Source organism: Gorilla gorilla, chromosome 4 (assembly GCF_029281585.2).
Source record: "Gorilla gorilla gorilla isolate KB3781 chromosome 4, NHGRI_mGorGor1-v2.1_pri, whole genome shotgun sequence".
In the NCBI taxonomy this organism is placed as follows: Eukaryota; Metazoa; Chordata; class Mammalia; order Primates; family Hominidae; genus Gorilla; species Gorilla gorilla.
In genome coordinates, this window is record NC_073228.2 from 24,845,778 (window position 1) to 24,865,432 (window position 19,655).

The window sequence follows — 19,655 nt, forward strand, 5'->3', positions numbered from 1 at the left end:
TTAGCCAGGCCTTATGGCATATGCCCGTAGTCTCAGCTACTTGGGAGGCTGAGGTTGGAGGATCACCTGAGCCCGAGGCTACAGTGAGCTGTGATCATATAGCACTGCACTCCAGCCTGGGAGACAGAGTGACACCCTGTCTCAAAAAAAAAAAAAAAAGAAAGAAAATAAATAAATAAAAGTACTCAATACTCTTAGATTAGCAAACTAAACTCTTTACTTAGCAGAAAAGAAAATAACTATAGTCCTTCTGCCTTTGTTGCTGCTCTAGCGTGCTATCCTGTGTTTATGCTGTATTTTCTAGGGTTTTTTACACACATTCTATTAGATGAAGCTGCCCAGGCCATGGAGTGTGAAACCATTATGCCTCTAGCATTAGCAACTCAAAACACTCGGATTGTCTTGGCTGGTGATCACATGCAGGTAAGTGCCCTCTGAGTTGCTGTGTTGAAAGTAACTTTTAATTATATTTTGATGTTTAATATTCTGTTTCTAAAACATCCTATGAAATTATGCCATGTATTATAACTTTAGTACTTCAAATAGTTCTGTACTAATAGTGAAAAATACTGTTATTTCTGAAGAAAAATTACTATTCTGCTACTCTTTTTTCTTTTTTGGATAGTCTGTCACTGTTATAATTTTCACGTTTATTTATTTAAGTTCTGTTCTTTATAGTATGAATATCTGATTCTTACTTTTGTTTGTGAAGTGAAATTTAAATGATCATTCCTGTAGGATCCTGGGGAATTGTAATTCCCCAGCTCCTGTCTCTATTATTTGTTTACCTGAAGGAGTAATTTTTTTTGGTGTAATAGAAAACTAGGAAATAGAGGGCTTAAATTACAGCCAAAATGTCAAAGAGTGTGATTTTACATATTTGAATATCTATATGTAGGAAAGAGAAATACAGTTTTTCTGTGAAGATACTTGTTTTACAAGGTTGCAGTTTGGGGCTCTTTCTCTCCTGCTGCAGTTAAGATTGGACCTACATCGTACTATATAGCTGTCAGGACATCAAGGAGAGAGTTAAATGTAGAGGAACAAGCTCTGTTTTCATTTCTTTGCCTAAAGTAGTTTAATTTTGTTCTTTAGTAGTAAAAGGCATAACCATGAATGGCTCCTTATACTTCATAAGATCAAGAGGGTTGTTTTGTTAATTAGTAAAAATGATTTTTTAGTGGTAGGCTGTATGTCCTACCAGCTCATCATTTAAAATAATTAATCAATTTTAGTGAAATAACTGTTTGACTCCCACAGTGATACAGTGGGTTGCATGCCTGGAATCACTGAAGTAGTAGCTATTCATTATTATGCTGGGGAGCCCTTTGTCAGGTGTAGAAAGAAACTCTGGGTTAGTGTTGGTAAACTGCAATGAGAAGTTAGAAATTTTAGCCAACTTCTTAGGAGTGGTAATGGTTCAGAGAAAATATTACTGATTGTGCTTGTCCCAGCATTTAGCATGTTGAAGTTTTGTATATAAGAAGTTTTAGCATAGTGGATTTTTTATAAGTAGGTTAAAAAATACTATTTGTATATTCAGTTAAACTTTCTCTGTATGTTTGTCTGTTACAGCTCAGTCCTTTTGTTTACAGCGAGTTTGCCAGGGAGAGAAACCTTCACGTTTCATTACTTGACCGACTCTATGAGCATTACCCTGCTGAGTTCCCATGTAGGATTCTACTGTGTGAGAACTACCGCTCCCATGAAGCTATCATCAAGTAGGTGTGAACTGCCCCCTCCGTGTCATACTTTCGTTGGTCTGGTAGTAGGAGGGAACTCAAAACAGCACTGCTGCTATGGACAGATGATTCCCAACACACTTACATAGTGTCCCTAGTCTTGCAAATTATGTTTAATTTTATGTCTTTAAAAGAAAACTTCAGAAGTCAGAGTTGTAATTTTTCACAGAATAGGGCTATTTTGGGAAAAACTCTGAAATCATGTTCTTCCTTTACTCTCTCACAACAATTAACACAGAAGACTTGTATGATCGAATGTAGGGAATTCCTTCCCACCAACAAATAAGCAACCAGTTCCTCAGGGGACACCAGCTGGGTGTCCTCCATTTCACTTCTGACACCATCTATCCAGAAATAATGTCCAATCCCACAGGTTGAGGGCTTAGAAGACTGCCCCCCTCCCGGCCCCCCAGCAGTCACAAGCCTGAGCCTTACTTCTAACCGGCTGGCTTCAAGTTGAGGGTCCTGCGACCCTCTTTTTGGGTCTTTGGGTTCACTTAATTTGCTGGAGTGGCTCACAGAATGCATAGAAACAGTTATTTACATTTACTGGTTTATTATCAAGGATATTACAGAGGATACAGATGCAGAGTGCCTAGGGCATGGTATGGGAGAAAGTGCGCAGAGCTGGCATGCCCTCCCTGGGTGCGCCACCATCCAGAACCTCCACGTGTTCAGCTTTCCAGAGGCTTTCGAACCCAGTTCTTTGGGTTTTTATGGAAGCTTTGTGATGTCAGCGTTCCTTCCCTCAGAGTATAGGGTGGAACCCTCTCTGTGGAGGGTCTTAAGACCCACAATCACTTTGGGAGGATGAGGCAGGAGATTTGCTTGAGTTCAGGAGTTCGAGGCCAGCCTGAGCAACATAGGGAGACCCCCTTCCTACCAAAAAAAAAAAAAAATTAGCAGGGCATGGTGGCATGCACCTGTGGTCCCAGCTACTTGAGAGGCTGAGGTGGGAGGGTTTCTTGAACCCAAGAGGTTGAGGCTTCAGTGAGCCATGATCACGCTGTTGCACTCCAGCCTGGGTGACAGAGCAAGACCCTGTCTCAAAAACAAAAATAAGAATAAAAAGGCAGGGGAAGATTAGAGTCCTGCTTTGGGGCAGGTGAAAGGAAGGCAGGAGAAGGTCAGAGAGATTCTGTTTCTTGAGGCCTGACATACCCAAATTATAACAAAAGACTGTAACAAGAGCTATGGTAGTTATGAGCCAGGAACTGTGGATGAATATATATCTGTATCTATATATATAGATACAGATATATATAGATATATATATATATATCTACACATACAAATAAAATAACACCACAGGGGCAATTCTGGAAACCAAAACTTCAGATTCTGTTAGCTATGCATATGTTCTTCTGTGACTAAATATATAATCTATATGAAAAGCTACATGCTGTAATAAATATATTGACAAACAGCATGATGGTTTGCTTATGTCTTTGGCTATGTTGTACAAGTAAACTGCTTTAAAAGAAAGGAAGAAAGGAAAGAAAGGGAGGGACAAAACCATGAAACTTATTAATAAGTTTTAAAATATTTCTGTTAGCTATAGTATGCATCTATAAAGGTATATGTCTCAACAACTCAGTGGATTGTCACCACCTGCATGCAGCATGTAACCCTAATCCAGATCAGGAAGCAGAACATGACCAGTGCTCCAAAAGCCCCTTTGTGCTCCTTTCCAGTCACTACCCTGACCAGAAACTTACACTATAAAAAAGTTTAGTATAATTTAATAATATTGATTATGTCAGCCATGTGAAAACCATTTTTAGGTTTCCCTGAAAGCAATTGAATAGATATAATTGTATCTCTCAAAATGTGATTCTTTTATTATTTTCAGTCATTTGCTACAGTCATTGATGAGTCAAGTACTAGATGGTGTCTTCATCAGTAAAGCGAATTCATTTTACAGTTGACGGCTTGACTTTCAGTTGTGTACATTGTTCCAGCATCTGTATGTCTGTGTGTTTGCATGTATTAGTACAATCATGGGTCACATTCTGAGAAATGTGTCATTAGGTGATTTTGTTGTTGTGTGAACATCACAGAGTGAACCTATGCTAACCTAGATGGCATAGCCTACTACACATACAGGTTATATGGTGTAAATGGCCTGTTGGCTCCTAGGTTACAAACCTGTACAAAGCATGCTGCTGTACTGAATAGTGTAGATAATTGTAAAACAATGGTAAGTATTTGTATATCTAAACATGGAAAAAGTATGGTTAAAATACAGTACTATGATCTTATGGGACCATCATCATATGTACTGTCTGTTGTTGACTAAATCATCATTATGTGGTACATGATTGTATGTGACTCATTTAAATAAAAAAATATTAACCAAGGAAATATACTGGCTAGCAAATTTCCTCATAAAGTCTCATCTTGTATTGAGCTGTCATCATTTCTTCCTGTTTTGGCTTCGTACCTTACCAAAATCATTCCATTTAACGATATTATGCCAGGACCCTACTCTTGTTATTTATGGAGAAATTCTTGGTATCACAAGTATTAGATGACTGGAGTAAAATTAATCATGGACATAAGGCAATATTATTAGAATTGACTGATTTTTTTTTTCTTATGGGTGAAATTAATTTTGATGTAGATTTTCCCCCTTTTTTCTTTTTGTCTTTTACTGCAGTTATACCTCTGAGCTTTTCTATGAGGGCAAACTGATGGCCAGTGGGAAGCAGCCAGCACACAAAGATTTCTACCCACTAACTTTCTTTACAGCACGAGGAGAAGATGTACAAGAAAAAAATAGCACAGCTTTTTATAATAATGCAGAGGTACCTTAATTCTTTTTGTAAATTGTTAACATTTTCTCAGTCACATCGTCTGGTTTTGTTAAGCATTTATCTAAAGTTTTGGGTTGACATTGTATTGCATATTGACTTCATTTACATGTAAATAGTATGTAAAGTTTATTCTTTCTTGTATAACATTGATTTGTTCAGATGAATCTCCTATGGGAAACAAAAACTTTGATTTATATTTTGTCTTATGGTAAGACAAAATACATGATTTCATTCAAAAGAAAAACCAAGATTGTTCTCAATTAGATCATTATTGTTAGGTATCTAAAATAGACTCTGAGTAAGTTTTATAGTGCATATGCAAATGAGGTATCATTTTAAATGAATAAGACTTGAATTGCAGAATTCTATGCTCCAAAGAGATCACAGGGACCCAGACAGCGATGTTGCAATTCCATGATGTGCTCCAACTTACATAATTCTCTTACAATTTCTGACTTTTTAGGTTCAGAGAGCACGTGAGTAGTTTGAAGGGTCAGGTCAGGCAGCAGACCAAAAAAATGGCAATGTCTTCAGGGACTAACAAACCAGAAACCCTGGAGTTAAGGTTCTGTCCGTCAGGAGGGAGTTGAGTTCTGGGCTTCAGGAAGCCCGAGGATGGCAGATCATTAGGGGCATGGCTCTTGATCTCCAGTCTACACTGCCCTTGAATTCCATGCTTTACCCATATTATTTACAAAGAAATGGCTTTTATTATGTAGTAGGAATTCATTTTTCCATTAAGACATTGCTCATGGGCCTGTAGTTAGAAGTCAGTACAAAAAAATCATCAGTACTCACTTGATAAAATCCTAGCCAAAAGCAAAGAAACTTGACATTTTGGTTAGTCTGTGCCATTTAATTTTAGGAAAAGGTAAACTTTTCTTTAAATATTTGAAATATTGAAGATAACTTTAGGGGTCTCCTTTATCGTTTTTGCACTCAAGTTGGAAACCACTGGCCTAGAAATTAGCCGTGGTTATGGGTGGGAGGGATGACAGGAAGTGGCAACCAGGGCCTGTCTAGAAGCCTTGGTGGCCCTGCGATGACATCAGGGATCAGAGCTGAGCCTTGATCCTTGATCCTGAGGCGGGATTGATGTTTGCCAGAGACTCAGTTTCTCAGCCTGGGTTACTTGTTCATTCACAGTGACCTGGTGTGTTTCCCAGGAAACCTATAAGCTATAGGATAAATAAGGTGCCGGTTCATGGACTGTCAGTTTTACTCAAAGGTTTTTTTTTTTTTTTAATATTTGTTCATATTAAAAGATCACAAAGACAGCTCACTTTAAAGGTCGTGTGACCTTTAAATATTAAACATGTAACTTTAGAGACATTTCAAACCACCTTGACTTTCACCAGAGAGCATGGTTGTTCAGACAGTGTCTTCAGCCCCATAAGTTACTGTAGTCAAAAATTTTGAGACATATTGCTCCCGGACTCTTTCTGCAAGGGGCAAGGACTGACCCTGTTCACCTCAGCTGAATACCAGTGTAGGCGTTTTGAATTTTTGAATACCACCAGTATAGGCATATTTGGATACTAATATAGGTTTGTTTGGACAGTAAGATGATTTTAGAAGCTCTGGGCTTTTCTTGATGGTATGTAATTTAAAGGTGAAACTCAAATCTATTTTGTGTTATAGAACAAGCAGACCAAGTGGCATCAGTTACATTCGTAGGGGAAAATGATATCTTTTATAAAGATTCTGACTAATACTTTAGGAGGGCATTTGAAAAGAGTTTACATTCCACTATTAGGAAAATAAGATAGTCTTACATAGAGTTAAAATCAAAATGAACTTAAAAGAAAAAAGTTTGGAATTAAAAGTTCAAGAACCTCAAGTTGAAGGAATACTCATAGCATATGTGCTGTGTGTAATTCTCCTTTGTTTAGACAACATGCTTTTTATTTTATGTATCTTGTGCTTTGTACATCGTTTGAAATTGTGTCTTCTTTCACATACTTAAAATTGTAGGAGACTGAGAAAGATCATTCTTTTTTTTCTTGATTCTGAACTTATATCCCACAGTAATGAAATGGTTTCAATTCAATGCCAAGGTGAAAAAAAAGTACAATTTAAGTACTAAGCACCAAAGATATGATTTTTTTTTTTTTTTTTTTTTTTTGAGACAGAGTCTCTCTTTGTCATCCAGGCTGGAGTGCAGTAGTGTGATCACTGCAGCCTTGACCTCCTGGGGTCAGGTGATCCTTTAACTTCAGCCTGCCAAATAACTGGGACTATGGGTACGCACCACCACGCCTAGTTAATTTTTTTAAAAAAATGTATTTTGTAGAGATGGGGTCTTACTATGTTGCCCAAGCTAGTCTTGAACTCCTGGGCTCAAGCGATCCTCTCACCTCGGCTTCCCAAAATGCTGAAACTAGGGGTGTGAGCGGCCACACCGGGCCAAGGTATAGTTCTTACCTTGAAAAATTCAGTTGGAAGGGAGGAGCTATGGATAATAACTGTAAGATGGTGTGATCTGAGAGGTAGACAGAGTTGTACAGATATACAAAATGAATTCATTGGGCTTGGTGGGACCTGAGGCATAGAGGAGAATGTGGTTTTTGCCTCATATGTTTTGAGAATCTGCAATTAATTATCTATATTTATAATTGTTACATCTCCCTAACAGGATGACCTTTTTATCATTTTTAAATGTCCCTCCTTGGCCGGGTGCGGTGACTCACGCCTGTAATCCCAGCACATTAGGAGGCTGAGGTGGATATATTGCTTGAGCTCAGGACTTCGAGACCAACCTGGGCAACATGGTGAAACCCCGTCTCTACAAAAAAATACAAAAAAATTAGCTGGGCATGGTGGCAGGTGCCTGTAATACCAGCTACTCAGGAGGCTGAGGTGGGAGGATGGCTTGAACCTGGGAGGGGGAGGTTGCAGTAAGCTGAAATTGTGCCACCGCACTGTAGCCTGGGTGACAGAGCTAGACCCTGTCTCAAAAAAATAAAATAAAATAAATAAATATCCCTCTTTATCTTAGTACAGCTTTTTGTTTTACAGTTGATTTGTCTGACATTAGTATAACAATTTCAGCTTGTTTATAGTTGCTGTTTGCATGGTATATCTTTTTTTATTATTTTACTTTCATCTTGTTTACATGTTTGAATCTAAAGTGCATATTCTACAGACAGCATATTATTGGATCTTGATTTTTTAAAAAAAGTTTGAAAATCTCTGCTTGTTTGTTTTGTTTTGTTTTGTTTTTGAGACAGGGTCTTGCTCTGTCACCTAGGCTGGAATGCAGTGACATGATTATGGCTCACTGCAGCCTTGAGCTCCCTGGGCTCAGGTGATCTTCCCACCTCAGCCTCCTAAGTAGCTGGGACTACAGATGCATGCCACCATGCCCAGCTAATTTTTGTATTTTTTGTAGAGACGGAGTTTGGCCATGTTGCCCAGGCTGGTCTTGAACTCCTGGGCTCAAGCGATCCACCTCCCTCAGCCTCCCAAAGTTCTGGAATTGCAGCCATCTTTGCCTTTTGATTGGGGTTTTTAATCCATTCACATGTAATGTTACTGATATGGTTGGATTTACCTCAGCCCCTTTTTTCTCTATGTCTCATGTAGTTTTTGATCTCCTGTGTCTTCTTTATTGCCTTCTTTTGTATTAAGTGCATGTTTTCTAGTGTCACATTTTAATTCCTTTAATTATTATTTTTTCTTTTTTTTGAGACAGAGTCTCACTCTGTTGCCCAGGCTGGAGTGCAGTGGTACGTTCTTGGCTCACTGCAACGTTCGCCTCCCAGGTTCAAGTGATTACCATGCCTCAGCCTCCCAAGTAGCTGGAATTACAAGTGCCTGCCACCACACCTGGCTAATTTTTATATTTTTAGTAGAGGCAGGGTTTCACCATGTTGGCCAGGCTGGTCTCAAACTCCTACTTGAAGTGATCCACCCACCTTGGCCTCCCAAAGTGTTGGGATTATAGGTGTGAACCACCATGCCCAGGCATTTCTTTTAATTATTTTTTAATTATATTTTTTGAGTTATTTTCTTAGTGGTTTCTTTAGGGCTTACAATATATATCTTAATTTATCAGAATCTACTTCAAATTTTTATTAAATGAATTCCAATGAGCTATAGAAACTATACTCCTACATAGCTCTATTCCCCCTTCCTTTCTGTGCTATTATATATAATATACCTATATATAACAAACTCAATGTATTTTTATAATTATTACTTTATATAATTTTATGTTTTTTAAAAATTCTAAGAGAAGGGTGGCAAGTACATATTTATGGAGTTTGCTGTATTAACCTTCACTTCTCTTTGTGGATTTGAGTTACCATCTGGTGTCATTTTTTACCTACCTCCTTTGTGCCGTTATTGTCAAACATATTACGTTGTTATATATTATAGCCTAACAATACAATTATATACATATGGGTTTTTGCAGTTGCTTTTTAAACCAGTTAAGAGGAGAAAGAAGAAATATGTTATTATACTGTCTTTATAATTACCCACATAATTACCTTTACCAAGATTCTTTGTTTGTGTGGATTTGAATTATTGTCTGGTATCACTTGCTTTCAGCCTGAAGAACTTCCTTTAGTATTTCTTGTAAGGGGAGTCTGCAAGTGAGGAATTCTCTTAGGTTATGTTTCATCTGGGCATGTCTTTATTTTGCCCTCATTTTTGAAAAGTAGAATATAAGATTATTGGTTGAATTGGTTGGATTTTTTCTTTTAGCACATTGAAATATGTTTTCTCACTGCTTTCTGGCCTCTATTGTTTCTGTTGAGAAATCTGTTAGTCTTACTGGAATTTCTTTGTAAGTGATGAGTTGTTTTTCTCCTGCTGTTTTCAAGATTATATTTTTGTCTTTGACTTTAGTTTTTAATATGGTTGTCTGGGTGTGGGTCTCCTTGTGTTTATCTTACTCAAAGTTCATTGAGCTTGGATGTATAGCTCAGTGTTTTCCATCAAATATGACAAATTTTTAGCCATTATTTCTTTGAACCTTTTCTCTGCTCCTTTCCATCTTTGTGCTCCTTCTGTTCTCCCATCAGATGCGTGTTGGTGAGCTTAATTGGTGTTCCACACTTCTTTGAGGCTATTCTTTTTTCTGCATTACTTTTTCTCTCTGTTCTTCAGATTGCATAACCGCTATGTATCTTCAACGTTTGCTGATTCATGCAATCTACAATTGACTCCTGGCAATAAATTTTTCATTTCAGTGTTTTTCCTTTTTCACTTCCCGGGGGCGTAAATTGCTCCACGGTGTGATCCAGCTGCCGTGGGTCTCTTGGCGGAGGCAGAATTTTGCCAGTTTGTGAGCCTTCCTCTCACCGTCTCCTGGGCAGAACTTATGGAGCAGTTGTTGGGGGAGGACATGGAACTTGCTCCTCACTGCTTTTCCCAACCTGCATCCATCCTGTGGAGCAGGAGCTGTGTGTATGCTGTATGTTTGTGTGTAATCCATGCTGCCATCCAGGTGCTTCCATCCAGCTGGTGCCTCTACCAAGTGTGGCTCTTCTGCAGTGCACATCAGGGGAGGTTGGGATCTGCTGATGTTCATTGGCTGCTGAATCTACCCAGCATAGGTCTTCTGTCCTAGGAAGCTAGAGAAAATGCAAACTGTCAATGGGCTGCCAAGGCCATTGGATCAGCTCTCCTGCAATGCAGAGCTGTGTGGGAAAGAGGGACTGCACTGCCCCCACTGTCCCACTCCCTATGTAGCAGGAGATGGGGGTTGGGGAACAGGTACCACCTGACTACTACCAACTGCTTATCATAGGCCTTCTGCAGCACAAAGCTGTGAAAAATGAAATCTGCCAATGTTTACCAGCTGCCAAAAGTACCTGGAATAGGAGGGAGCTAGGGCGATGGGAATTGCCCCTTGGCCATTGAAACAGTTCTGTAAGAGCTGTGGGGGAAAGGGGGCAGTCCATAGCTTGTAGGCCTCAACCTTCCACTGTTCTCAGTGAGTTTTTACAGGTTTTGTTGAATAGATGGATGCTTCTCAATTTCTTGTAACCTCTTTGATCTGTCTTTAGAGACTTTGAATGATTGTCTTTGCTAATTTTGACCAGCTTAAAAGATGTTTTTCTGGGAGAGAGGTTTCCCAAAATGACTCATATCATCATTCTAAGTCTGTTTTTTGACTACATGACAGGAGGATAAAGTGCAGAAATGGTTGTGTGTTGCTTAGAGGTGGGAACTCTGTGGGGTGGGAGGGCGCAGCAGAGGTGTCTCCCAACTCATCTATCCCCACATCTAACCACATGGGTAAAGATAACTTTTTCTTATTCCTTATTGCAGTAGACTGAGTATGCCTACTCTGTTTCCTGATAGTGAGAATGCCATGTCTTTAGTCCAGTTTGCTCTTCACATTCCCTGGGTAGTCTGTGTATGTGATACACTTGCTGCTGTATCATAGTAACGACAGGATGACTGTAGTCCTTACCTCTGTAGTTCACTGAATTTGTATCTGCACATGGGAACTGCTTCGTAGTCAATAACCTCAAGTTTTTCAAAGGATGAAAATTGTCCATTTTTATTAAATATATTTAATATTATAAATTAAAATAGATACTGTTAGTAAATAATAAAGAAACGATGTACTTAAAGACATTTAAAAACACACCTCCTTCCTCTGTATGCCCCTGGACTCTTGACTGACCCTCTATTGTGCTTGCCTTATATATTTTTTTTATTATGACTCTCTTTTCTAAGTAAACCATAAGTTCTTCTCAGTAAGTAGCAGGCAAGGAACATGTTTTATTAATTTTTGTACCTTCTCCACTGTGCCAGACATTGAAACTGTTTGATCAATTCATTGAATTAAAATAGAACAAACTATCCTAAAAACCCTATCATAATCCAGTAATTGGGGTCTGGAAAATTCAGTTGCATAAACTGTGGCATTGCTTTATTGCAAGGTTAATGAAATGGCTTGGCTGGACTTGTACCACTAGCAGGCAGTGAATTCTGAAAGTCTTTCTCTGTGATCCAAATGTGGCCTAGTCCCAGCTGTGGTTTGTTGTCAATTGGTGGCTGTTGGCTGGTCTGCTTAGTTATATCAGTGAGGAAGGGAACAATGTTAGACCTTGTACTGCTGGGACTTAGTGATGTCACTGATGACAGGAAGCTTCTAGTTGGTTGGTTAGTTTCATTGGCCTGATCTGGAGACAGTGGACTGAGAATTACTGGGGCTATGAGAACTTGCCTTCCCTAGAATCGTGGCCTGTCTTTTTCCCACACAGGAACTTGAGCTTGTTCCTCCCTACACAGGAACTTGGGGGCCAATAGCATTGTCCCTGATTTTTATGTTTTCACTGGTTGTATTATTGGAGAATTTTACTGTTTAAAATGTAAATGAAAAATTTATATTCTCATTCAGTTCACATCAGCAAAGCATTACTCCCATTTAGAGGTAGTTTTTTTTTTTTTTAAATGACATCTGCTAAAATGGTATCCTTTATAAATCAGTTTTAGTTATGATATTATTTTCTCCAAACATTGGTGATAACTTTAATATGTATGTGTGTGTTTGTTTTTAAAGGTGTTTGAAGTGGTGGAACGTGTAGAAGAGTTAAGAAGGAAGTGGCCAGTAGCGTGGGGGAAGTTAGATGATGGCAGTATTGGTGTGGTGACTCCATATGCTGATCAAGTGTTTAGAATACGTGCTGAACTTCGAAAAAAGAGATTATCTGATGTTAATGTAGAAAGGGTGCTAAATGTTCAAGGTAAGTATCAATTGAAATGAATTCAGTCATTCAAATGCTTAAATCTAAAGTGTGTTCACATTGGATTTTTAATACTCAAGATCTCTTTTCTGAAGTTATGTGTTCATTTCATATCCAGTTCTTTAATGCCAGGTTTGGCAATTAAAGGTTGAATTCGTTTACATGTTTATTAAGTTTTTATATCCAAATAAAATAAGTATTAACAAATATACCTTTTCTGTGACCATAATTATATCAATGCCACATAGTATATGTATGCTGTGAATTACAGTCATAATAGTATATAACACATTCTGCTGTTATACGGTATCTGAGGATGAATTTCTTCATAAAGATTTTTATGTATAGACTTTTCTAAGTTTATAGTTAACAGCAACTCTTTTAAATTATGTTCATTTAATTAATTGCTATAAAATCTGTGCTTTTAAATATATGAAGCAACACTCTGATGTGAACTCTAATTGAAGCCTAATACAATGTTAGGTTTTATGGTAATATCCAGCAGTAAGAGTAATATGCAGCAATAAGAGCATGGGCAAAAAACAGTTCTACTGTACCATGTGTTGTCCAGATTATACAGAATTTAGGTGAGCATTTTAGAAGGAACATTAGGAGTAAATTAGAAAGCACCCAGAGGAGACTTAGGGTAGTGAACGATCAAGACACTGCCATGAGAAAACTAGGATTGTTTGGCCTGGAGAAGAGAAGACTAAGGATTGACATCAACATTGTATTGAGATTTGTCATAGGGTGAGGGAATAGATATGTTGCTATTTGAAGCACACAAGAAAAAATGATATACACCTAGACTTTCTGTAGACTTCTTTATGAAATCAGCTGTGCGTGCCCTCATTGGCCAGAGACTGGATGACTGCTTCAACAAAGGGTCCTTGTATTGGGTGGAACCTGGGACTAGATAATTTTAAGGTTGGTTCCAATAGTATCATTAAAAAAAATTTTTTTATGGTGGTAAAATGCGTATGATGTAAAATTGACCATTTTAACCATTTTTATGCACATAAGTTCTGTGGCATTAAGTTCATTTACCTTATTATGCAACAGTCATCACCATTCATCTCCAGAACTTTTTTGATCTTTCCAAACTGAAACTCTGTATGCATTAAATGCCCCCATTCCTCCTTCCCTCCTGGCAGTCACCCTTCTACATTCTTTCTCTATGAATTTGACTGTTCCAGCTACCTCATATAAATGGAATTATATAGTATTTGTCCTTTCCTGACTGGTTTATTTCACTTAGCATAATGCCTTCAAGGTTCATCCATGTTGTAAGATGTGTCAGAATTTCATGCCTTTATAAGGCTGAATAATCTATTGTATGTATATGCCACATTCTGTTGATCCATTCCTGTCCAGGGATACTCGTGTTGCTTCCACCTTTTGGCTACTGTGAATAATGCTGCTATGAACGTGGATATACAGATATCTGTTTGAGTCACTCCTTTCAGTTCTTTTGAGTATGTATGTAAGCATGGAATTGCTGGATCATATGGTAGTTCTCTGCCTAAATTTTTGAAGAACTGCCACACTGTTTTCCACAGCAGCTGTACCATTGGACATTCTCACCAGCACTGCATAAGGGTTTCAATTTCTCCACATCTTCGCCAATGTTTGTTATTTAGCAATTACATTTTAAAAAATGCAATGCTTTTATTATATCAGTGGTTCAGAATGACAATCTTAAGTCTTTTCTTAAAAAATTTTCTTTGTAGGAAAGCAATTCAGAGTTTTGTTTCTTAGCACAGTACGTACAAGACATACTTGTAAACATAAACAGACACCAATTAAAAAGAAAGAGCAACTTCTGGAAGATTCCACAGAGGACTTAGATTATGGTTTTTTATCTAACTACAAGCTTCTCAATACTGCCATCACAAGAGCACAATCCCTGGTTGCTGTGGTGGGTGATCCCATTGCTCTGTGCTCTATTGGAAGATGCAGGTAATTATGTGTTAATGTTGAGACATTAAAGGGGAAATGTGACATAATTTGTATCCCTATGTGTATATTTATTCATATGACCTTCTGGCTAATTAAAAACAGGTTTATTATAGCCTGATATCCAATGGGAACACAAAAGCATATTACTTTGGATCTATTTATTGTATGCATAATTGTGTATTCATTGAGCCATTATTCAAGAGATATTTCCTGAGTGACTTCTAGGTTCTAAGCACTCTTCCAGCTTCTGAAGATAACATCAGTGAACAAAATAGACAAAGATCTCTGCCCTTGTGGGGCTTACATTTTATTGGTGGGGCTTACTTTTTACTGGTAAGGAGAGGAAGATTACCGTAAACTAAATAGGAATATTATATAGTATTTTACATGGTAAGTTGAATGGAAAGGAAAATATTAAGAGGAATTAGGAATGATGAGGACGGTGCAGACTAGCTTGTGATTGTAAATAGCGTGGTGAGAGCAGACCTCACTGAGAAGCTGACTTGGAAGTGAGGGAGAAGCTATTTGGGTTAAAAGTGCTCCAGGAAGAAGCAACAACTAGAGCGGGGGTCCTGAGCTGGTTTCGTGCATGTGTTTGTCTTTGATGGATATTAACTTTTATATCCCTTAGTGCCTCACTTTTTCCCTTAATTGTTGATGAATTTCCTTCTGTAGTCTTGCTCTCTCAAGGCTTCTCAATGTAGATAATTCTTTGTATCTGGTTAATCCAGAAGATCTTAACATTAGGGGGTTAGACGTGGTCATTACTTGTCTTTCGGTAGCATTATTAGTATTCATTAGACTTTAGTTTTAAGGAACAGTTTCTACTAAATATGGTTAAAATATCAACCTACACACCAAAATCTTTCTTTATACACTTGTGACTTATACCAGTTAATTGGAATTTTAACTGTACAAAGCCAGTAAGAAGATTTGGCCTTTTGAGTGTTGAAGAACTGTGCTAGCATTAAAAAAAAAAAAAGCAGTCGAACAGTTATTTATAATATTCTTTTGTGAAAAAGAAAGAAATACACTAGGGATTACTTAAAATTTTATAAGTGTGCTAGTACCTGTCATAGGAAGTTCAGACTAGTAAAAAGAGATGTAGGTAGTCCTGAATCTGCCTTGGGTAATTATTTCTTTTTGATATGTTAGAATTAAAGTAGACAAAACTATTAGGACATGGCACTCTTTAAATCAGGTTTTTTTTTTCTTACAATATAGATAATGACAGCACTTTATTATCTATTTTTGTGTTCTAGCAGGAAGAAAAATTCTGGGAAGGGAGACTATTTGGGACCTTTAAGAATAAGTTTCATATATTAGAATTTAAGACCCCTCAAAAAGTTAATATCCTTTATAGGGGAAAGCTATCATCAAAGGAATCAAGTAGAGTTTTAATTTATGAAAAAAAAATTTCTTTTTTAAAAAACAAAGCTTGAAGGGTCTGTAACTTATTTATCTGTAAACAATTCTGTTGTAACATCTTTAATTTCATACTTTAAAAATATATTGCCATGCATTTGTAGTCACTAATGACAAATTGGAGAGGGGAGAGTATCTTTTTTTTTTGAGACAGAGTTTCACTCTTGTTGCCCAGGCTGGAATGCAACGGTGCAGTCTCGGCTCACCGCAACCTCTGCCTCTTGGGTTCAAGTGATTCTCCTACCTCAGCCTCCCGAGTAGCTGGGATTACAGGCATGTGCCACCACGCCCAGCTAATTTTTTGTGTTTTAGGAAGAGATGGGATTTCTCCATGTTGGTCAGGCTGGTCTCAAACTCCGGACCTCAGGTAATCTGCCTGCCTCGGCTTCCCAAATTGCTAGGATTACAGGCGTGAGCCACCGCGCCTAGTCGAGAATATCTTAATTCTGAGTTACAAATGCATAGAAGAACCAGGTATATCAAGAAGTCTACTAATTTTGCTTTCATCCTAAGAATTTTACTTTATATTACTTTACTAGTCATTGTAAGTATATTTGGTTAGAATGTTGCTTGTGGTATTTTACCACTTTTGCTTGTATTTATTATTTGATAAGTGAGACAGCACATACAATTTGATTAGAATGTAATATATTAAAGCACATGTTGAAAACAACTAGAAACTATTAGGGGAGTAAATGGATATAAGAATAGTGTTCCGGCCAGGCGCAGTGGCTCACACCTGTAATCCCAGCACTCTGAGAGGCCCTGGTGGGTGGATTGCTTGAGCTCAGGAGTTTGAGATCACCCTGGGCAACATGGCAAAACCTTGTCTCTACAAAAAATACAAACTTTAGCTGCGTGTGGTGGCATGTGCCTGTGGTCCCAGCTACTCAGGAGGCTGAGGTGGGAGGATCGTTTGAGCCCAGGAGGTTGAGGCTCTAGTGATCACGCCACTGCACTCCAGCCTGGGTGACAGAGCAAGACCCTGTCTCAAAGAAAATAAAAAAAAGAATAGTGTTAAGCCACATTAGTTTTGGGCTCTCCTTGTAAATAACTCCAAATATATTTACCAACCTGAATATTTTTAAAGAAACCATTACCCCTTTCTTAAAGAATCATATTATACTGTGAATTGCATGAGATCAGCATTTTTCATCCATTGTCTTGACAGAAATCATTACTTTCTTAGAGCAAATGGGTGAATAATTCTTCCTGAGGCCATGTTCTCAGAATTATCCAGGGCTAATTTTTAACTTCAAAGCTGAGTCTGCAGTTGCCTGTTTCTTACTACTCAGCTGGGAAGTGTCAAGGTATACACACTAATTGATAAGCTAAGCAGAATATTTTCAGGGAAGTAAATATATTATGTTGAGTGAAAAAAAAACATACATTTCATAGTTACATGGCAATGTTGATTGTCTGCTTTATTTGTGCAGTTTAATCATGGCTGTAGCCCAAGAATTGATAGTTGGGGCATATGGATATTTAAGCTTTAATCTCACTAATTTAATTAGATATTAATTTACTCTCACAATACAAGTAAGCTCAGAGAATATAATATGATTCTTGGGTCCTGTAAAAATGGAAGAGTGAGTTCTTTGTAGTTTGAGTTCATTAGGACTGTTTTCCTGCTTTTTTCATTTAATATTTTTAAAAAAACTAATATATTCCCAAATATCAATCAAGTTTTTAAGGAATACTTACTGTGTGTATTATACCAGTTCAGAAGTCAATCAGTTACATATTTTTTGTTGTATTTTTAAACAGATTTTTTTCTGTTAATCAAAAATGGATATAGTGAAGATCCTCCCCCTCTCTCACCAAGCTAAGAAGTATTAATAGTGGCTGCTGTTTATTGACAGCTTTCTTTGAGCCAGGTGCTGGTTTATGTGCTTTGCACACATTGCCTCATTCACTCCTCCTAACAACCCTATAATGTGGGTATTTTATTTGCATTTTAAATGGGCAGCCTGATTCAGAGAGATTAAATTGCCCAGGGTCACATAGCTATTATGTGGTTCACTCAAACAGATGTCAGATTGACTTCAAAACCCACATTCTTCTCTCTGGTTATGCTGCCTTTCCCAGAAATGATGGATATGCTCAGATAAATCTGCACGGAATGGCAGGAGGCTAAAAGGAGAGTGATAACCTTTTTTCAAACCAAGGCGTTTGGAGAAGGTCTTCCCTTGAACTGAATTTCTTCATTTAGCACATTTTATTTACTCTGTGAAATATAAACATACTTCATGTATGTGTAGAGATATATGTATATTTGTGTACACACACACACACACACACACACACACACACACACACACACAGTGACCTAAGGACACCAAGTGATTTTTTAGTGTTTTATCAGTGATCCTAGAAGTAAGGTTAACAGAGAAAGAAAATCAAACTTTGTGTTCAGGCAGTGATTAAAAATAAGGTTACATCCTTTGAAATGCCTAAAATTATATTACAGTGTAATACACACTTGGGTTTTTAAACCAATAGTACTAAAAAAATGGTTAACATGATATTATGTTAACATTTTAGGGAGGGAGCTGAGAATTGATGAAATCTTTAACCAGAGTGGTGAATTCTTGTCCTCATTCTGTTGTGATCTGTCAATTATCTGTATTCAGAAATGCTTCATAATTGTATGCATAGTAGTTTGGTAAGGTATTGGGGAGTTCAAGGGCCAGTGTAAAGAGAAAAAAGGAAAAATTTTAGCTTTAAAACTAAGAATTTTTGAAGGAAAGAAGCATTTCCCTGAAAGTTTAGAAGTGAAACACAAATGTCATTTCAATAGTAAGGAATAATAATAATAGTAGTGCTGGCGCCCCACTTTGCACATGAGGAAACTGAGTTATAAAGAGAGGCTAAGTAATCTGCACGAAGTCACACAGCTACTGAATGGTAGAGTCAAGATTTCAGGCTAGTTCTAGAATCCATGTGCTTTACCATTTTGCTATATCGGTGGTGTCAAAAAAAAAAAAAAGGTCAGATTTAACATGCAAATTTCAGGTCACTTTTGGAGCCAGTTTAACTTGATTAACTTATAGTAAGTAGTTAATGTTACTTTTAAATTGGTATACGTTAACTCGAAGGCTATTTCTTTGAAATCTCTAGAATCTTCTGGTAGGCAAAGACTGTCACCAAGCACCAGCTTTTTGTGAAGTATGAGGTTGTTTGACTTAATGTTACTTCAAATTCTGTTCATTGCAGTCAAGGTCAGTGAGGGTGATATAGGAACAGGGTATGGAGTTTTAAAAAGTAGCTCAAAAATAGAGTAACTTCTAGCATTTTGGCTGTGAAAGCTGGAAATGAAAAATGTAATAAGAAATTGATATTAAAAATTGAGCTAGAGGCTGCATACAGTAGCTCATGCCCATAATCCTAGCACTTTGAGAGGTCAAGGTGGGACGATTACTTGAGGCCAGGAGTTTGAAACCAGCCCTGGCATCATAGCGAGACCCAATCTCTACAAAAAAATTTAAAAATTTAGCCAGGTGTGGTGGCACACAACTATAGTCCCAGCTACTCTGGAGGCTGAGGCGAGAGGCTTGAGCCCAGGAGTTCAAGGTTACAATGAGCTGTGATCATGCCACTGCCCTCCTGCCCTTCACTCTGAGTGGCAGCACAACCCTGTCTCTGAAAAAACAAATAACTGAACTAGACAGAGTAAAAGTCAATCCATTCTTTCCTTAGCGTTTTGCTTTGTCTTGAAGTCCAGTGCAAACCTGAAATGCCACTCTGTGAAACTGATACTTTATCAATTAGACTAAAAAGACCTTTCTTTTGAATGTAGTATGTAATAGAATTATATTGATAAATATGCAGTTGAATATTGTGGCTATTCTTATTAAAAGGGTGGGAAAGTGGATGGATTTTAGATCCTGAGTGCTATATAAGATAGTCCTTCCCTATATGTTCTCATGTTATGATGAGAAAAAAAGCACAATTCCTTTATTGGGGTTCTTAAAAATAAAAATAAAGGACAGCTTTTCAGCATG

General features: G+C 37.7%; 1 protein-coding gene across 9 annotated transcripts in view; it reads left to right on the plus strand.

Annotated features, from left to right (window-relative positions):
* Positions 1-19,655, plus strand: part of HELZ (helicase with zinc finger) — a 176,186-nt gene that overhangs the window by 96,770 nt on the left and 59,761 nt on the right. For all 9 annotated transcript variants that reach the window (XM_055387014.2, XM_055387017.2, XM_055387013.2 and 6 more), the window contains 5 exons: positions 305-423; positions 1,576-1,721; positions 4,402-4,549; positions 12,084-12,267; positions 13,998-14,226. In XM_055387014.2, coding sequence (XP_055242989.2) covers positions 305-423; positions 1,576-1,721; positions 4,402-4,549; positions 12,084-12,267; positions 13,998-14,226 — 826 coding nt within the window. The remainder of the gene's footprint in view (positions 1-304; positions 424-1,575; positions 1,722-4,401; positions 4,550-12,083; positions 12,268-13,997; positions 14,227-19,655) is intronic.